At 34.6% G+C, this 5,737-nt stretch overlaps 1 protein-coding gene across 1 annotated transcript; it reads right to left on the bottom strand.

Moving 5' to 3' along the window:
- Positions 1 to 2,106: 2,106 nt before the first annotated feature.
- Positions 2,107 to 2,640, bottom strand: LOC104682364 (60S ribosomal protein L23a). Its single transcript, XM_030926684.1, has one exon. It carries the CDS (start codon positions 2,638 to 2,640, stop codon positions 2,173 to 2,175), a length of 468 nt encoding a protein of 155 aa, XP_030782544.1. The 3' UTR covers positions 2,107 to 2,172.
- Between the last annotated feature and the right edge of the window lie 3,097 nt (positions 2,641 to 5,737).

Raw genomic sequence — 5,737 nt, 5'->3', positions numbered from 1 at the left:
TTATAATCCTTTGGGTATATACCTAGCAATGGGATTGCTGGGTCTAATGGTATTTCTGGTTCTAGATCTTTGAGAAATCACCACACTGTCTTCCCCAATGGTTGAACTAATTTACACTCCCACCAGTGTAAAAGCATTCCCATTTCTTCACATCCCCTCCAGCATCTGTTGTTTCCTGATTTTTTAATGATCGCTATTCTAACTGGCTTGAGATGGTATCTCATTTTGGTTTTGATGTGCATTTCTCTAATGACCAGTGATGATGAACTTTTTTTCATATGTTTGTTGGCTGCATAAATGTCTTCTTTTGAGACAAGTCACACACTGTTATATCTTAGTTTATGAAGATTCAATAAGCTACTTCATCATATAAAAGGTGATTTTCATCCAAAATATCCTTTTATTTTCTACATTTCAGAAGGATCAGAAGGAATCAGAATATACAAATGGCAGAAAATGAATTCCTGGGTTCAATGGATCTGCACACCTCAGCCTCACAGAGTGCTGAGATTGCAGGCATGAAACACTGTGCCTGGCCCATAAATATTTCAATGAGTGTATATGTGCATGTATGTGTGTGTATATATATTACATACAGAAGGAGAGAGAATCACACTCAACATAGAGAGCACTACCATCTCCCCCAAAGTTTTCCTCCTGTTCATTCTCAGTCTTCTTCCATATGTCAGTCTCCTGGCAGTCACTGATCTGCATTTGTTACTATAGCCTTGACTTCTCTATCCTTTCAAATAAACGGAGTCATATAATATGTAGTCATTTGCCTCTGGCTTCTTTCACTTAATAGGATGCTTTTGAAATTCATCTATACATATTCCATATAAGTATGGGATGTAACTATTAAATAATTCTGTAAAACAAGTGCTTTTCATCTACTTCTTTATCTTTGTTTCAAATAAATGAGGATTTCAGATATCCATTTTAAATAGAGGAAATGTGCACCTAAAAACATATATATGTATAGAATATATACGTGTGTGTGTGTGTGTGTATATTCAGAAAAATTTTATTATATGCCTACATTCTTTCTGTAATTCCTCACCTCAGTTTTGGTTTTAGAGTGAATATTCGAATGGCCGATCTTTTCATAGTCATCTTAAAAAGATGCTAAATGTATATAAATTCTACAAGTGTCCCTATGACATTTTTGTTCCTGGCAAACACCAGATAGGCAGAATCAACCTTGTGAGATATTATTTTTAAAACAGTGTTTCCCATTTATGAGCAAAGCAGTGCAGTATCGTGGTTAAGAACACAGGCTCTGGGCCGGGTGTGGTGGCTCATGCCTGTAATCCCAGCACTTTGGGAGGCCGAGGTGGGTGGATCACGAGGTCAGGAGATCGAGACCATCCTGGCTAACATGGTGAAACCCGGTCTCTACTAAAAAATAAAAATAAAAAACAAAATAAAATAAAAAAATTTAGCTGGGCATGGTGGTGGGCGCCTGTAGTCCCAGCTACTCGGGAGGTTGAGGCAGGAGAATGGCGTGAACCTGGGAAGCAGAGCTTGCAGTGAGCCGAGATCACACCACTGCACTCCATCCTGGGTGACAAAGTGAACTCTATTTCCAAAAAATGAAAATAAAATAAAATACATAAAAGAACACAGGCTCTGGAACATGCTTGAGTTCAAAGCTCATTCCTGCCACTTATGAACTGAATGTGTGGTACAGTTAATCATCCAGTGTCTAAACCTATAAACTGGGGAAATAATAGCGACCACTTGAGGATAATGATTATATTACTTATTGTATGTTGCATGCTTAACAGTGCATTTTGCACACGAATTGCTCCATACTAGCAGGTTTGATTAGCTAGTAAAGTAGACTTGGTTTTGAAATTGGTATACACGTTTATGTGTTAATTGCAGTCTATGTTGTGATATTAGGAAAATTAACTATCAAATAATTCTATAAAGCAAGTGCTTTGCATCTATTATCTCTCTTTGTTTCAAATATATTAGGTTTCAAATATCCATCTTAAATAAAAGAAATGTACACCTAAAATTTTCGTAATTTAAATCCTGCAGGATTCATATGATCCACTGGTCGGAATCACTGATTTTTCTTGTTTGCCTCTGCACAATTTCTTTTTTTTTTTTTTTTATGTTGAAAAGATATATATATTTATATAGAATTAGGCAGCTGGACTCAGTTTAGATGATCCCAATTTTGTTGGCAACATCCAAAGCGTCGTAATCAGGAGCTAGTCGAACATATGCCTTTTTCTCTCCATCAGGCCGAATCAGGGTGTTGACCTTGGCCACATCAATGTCATAGAGCTTCTTCACAGCCTGTTTAATCTGGTGCTTGTTGGCTTTAACATCCACAATGAACACAAGTGTGTTGTTGTCTTCTATCTTCTTCATGGCAGACTCAGTGGTCAGCGGAAACTTGATAGCATAGTGGTCAAGCTTGTTTCTCCTGGGGGCGCTCTTCCGAGGATATTTGGGCTGCCTCCGCAGTCGCAGTGTCTTGGGCCGCCGGAAGGTGGGTGACGTGCGGATCTTCTTTTTTTTGTGGCTGTGGACACCTTTCAACACTGCTTTCTTGGCCTTTAAAGCCTTTGCTTTGGCTTCGGCTTTAGGAGGGGCAGGAGCTTCCTTCTTCGCTTTCGGCGCCATCTTGTCCTCTGCACAATTTCTACACCTGCACTAATACAAATTCTCAGCATGGATCTCTGACAGCCACCTTCTCTTTTTTTGGTCCTGCTTTGAATTAGGTTTTCTTATATTTACAATGGAGATAATGAATCTGGGGCCTAGTCATCTCGTGAAGATATTCACAAGGCCTTTTGAAAGAGTATGGCTCTCTTTGTAATCCGTATTCCTATAGAGAAATAATATTGTTCTATAATGTTCGTAAACACCTACTCAATTAGAAATACAGATGACATGTAAGTCATAATCTTTTCGTCCAAGACTTACACTCACAGGACTCATTTTCTTTTGGCATTTGCTTCATGCCCCATAAAGTTTTAAAATCAATGTTTAAAAACCTCCTTTAACCAGATTTTCTATGGCCGTTATCTTTATATAAATGTTGGCCGCTTTGCATTGTACTAGAGCCTAGCTTTGTCATTCAAACTTTAGACTCTGAAATTGGTTTAATTACATAGATAAAGAATCCATAATCTGCCTAAACTTTGTTAAGAAATTCTCTGCTTTGGTATTAAAACGGGAAAGTCAATTTATGGTAACAAGCTAAACAGATTACAGAACCATTTCTTCTGTAATTTTTCACTTTCTCCTTTTTTGGGGGCTCTGGAAATTCTTTTCATTATGGATAATTCTTACAGAAGAACTTTATAAATACACATTACACTATAATTAATAACAAAAATTTAATGCCAGTTTTTGGTTTTATGTCAGCTGAGATAAAAGTAGAAGCATAAATCTCCTGTCTTCTTGATTGCTAAAGATATTTCAAACCATGGTTAAAAATAACTTCATACAATCAATTTTGACCTTTTAATATTCATAGGGGTTTTATGGCATCTTTTTATTTCTCTGTTTCAGGAACCAACTGTTCTTTAAAAAATGGAAAATAAGATTTAACTCTTAAAATATTTCAGAATAAACTTCCCTGGATTTAAAATTTTATTTATTTTTACTTTTAATATTTTTTGCCTTCCAGATATTTCAAAATATTTTTAGTTTCGGTGTAATCATCATATATATTCATTCCTTAAGGTCAAAAATTTGATACACACTGCCTAATAGTTGAAAATGAACTAGAACTCCCATAAAAAGAATGTATACTTAGTGGTTAATAAATGAAACAAAATATTTGTTTTATGTTTAAAAAGTCAATCATAGAGCCATAATTTAAATATCACATAAGAAATAGCATTCAATGCATTTGGTGAACATAAGTCATCTCTTAGATCAATAAATACATCAGTTTTTCTGGGACTGTTAATACTTCTTTTTCCTTTATAAAAAAATCAATGTAGTTTTATTTTGTCCTTTCTAGATGAGCATTCTATCACCCTCATGGATATTTCTAATTTATTTACAAAATAAAGAACTCTCATGTTAGATAATTTCATAAACTATAAGAGACTTAGAGCTAATGAGGACCTCTGAAGAAATTAAGAGCGGTTACTCCGAATAATTTAACCAAGACACTGTTTTATAAAACACTGTCTTTCTAATTCTTACAAAAACAGAATCCAAAACCAGAGAGATTTAATTTTCAGACTTTTAAAGAACCAAATCTACATAAATAAAAGCTAAATTTTGGTATTTCTCTGTTACCAGATTAGGCATAAAATATTAGATATATTTTTGCCAAACTTGGAAGAACAATTGGAATGGGCTGACTTAAATGCATATCTTATTTGATAAAGTATGAAATCTTTGGCGGTTGAATTTATGTTTATTGTAAACTTATTCATGGACTTGTTTCAAAACACAGTCTTTGGAATATAGGGTTTGACCTGGATTTGAGTCCCAATATCACCACTCAAAATTACTGAGAAAATCCTTTAATCACAATCAGCCTCACATTTTCTTATCTGCAAAACGAAGAAAATAATACATTAGTTAGGGTAGTTATTTCATTAAAGGGTAGTTATTTGACTATCTCATAGGTAGTTATGAGATGATACACATAAAATACCCAGCACAGTACCTGGTGTATAGAAAGTATTCATTAACTTTTGTTAGCTATTATTGAATATTATGAATGTTAGTGATTACCACAAAGATAAACAAATTGGACTTCTGAATACTACTGGTACAGATAGCAGGTATTTGTGTGTGTTGGGGGTGGAGGACAGTTTTCTCCTCTTGTGTCACTAGTTCATTCATCAAATACAATTCAACAAAGTTCAACCATCCACAATTATTCCCTGTTAATATACAAATATTTATTAGCAAATGTCATCTATATAATATCTACTGCATAATATATAAAGAGCCAGTGGGTAACATTTTAGGACTTAAGGCATGGATGGTCTATGTTCTTAAATAATTTGTATTTTGACTGAATGAAAGAAGACTAATTACTACAGGTCATTCATACACAACATAATGGACTGTCAACTCAAAGGCTAAATACCATACCAAAAGTGTTGATGTTGTAGTGTATTGGCAAGAAGTCCTCCAACTGCAAAGGACATCAACTCAAACTAGATGAAACAGAAACATGAAAATATTCGCTTGTATAAATTAAAGATTCCAGGGAAATTTTAGACTCGGCTGGTTCCTGGGAGTCAAACAATTTCATCAGTTATCAGTTTCTTTCTATTTCTCCATTCCATTTTCTTCTTTGCTAACTTCATTTTCATGGAGGTCCTTATTGTAAACTGGCAAAATTGTTGCCCTCTCTTGACTCACAAGCTCAAAGTATAGCAAGTAAAAGTCAGAATGTATCTCATTGATCTCAAGTCTCATGCCAATGCTGAAACAATCACTGTGGACAAGGAGATAATGGTACGTCATCAGGTCTCTTCCATGCCCTTCTCGAACTGAAGAATTGAACATAAGCATTTTTCATGGTGGAGGAGTCATTTTCGAAAACAAAATTTTTGTACTAACATCAGTACATATATATGTATTTTAAAACAAACAAACTTGAAAATAATTTGCAGACATCACAATACTTCTCTAAAGGCTTCAGTGTGCATTGCCTAAGAATCAAAATCATTTTCTACTCAACATTCTGTTACCAAGTCTAACATATTAATAATAATTCCATATTATCTAATACAGAACT

Source organism: Rhinopithecus roxellana, chromosome 3, assembly GCF_007565055.1.
Source record: "Rhinopithecus roxellana isolate Shanxi Qingling chromosome 3, ASM756505v1, whole genome shotgun sequence".
Taxonomy (NCBI): Eukaryota; Metazoa; Chordata; class Mammalia; order Primates; family Cercopithecidae; genus Rhinopithecus; species Rhinopithecus roxellana.
The sequence above is the reverse complement of the archived record's forward strand: the minus strand, read 5'-3'. Positions and strand labels throughout refer to the sequence as shown.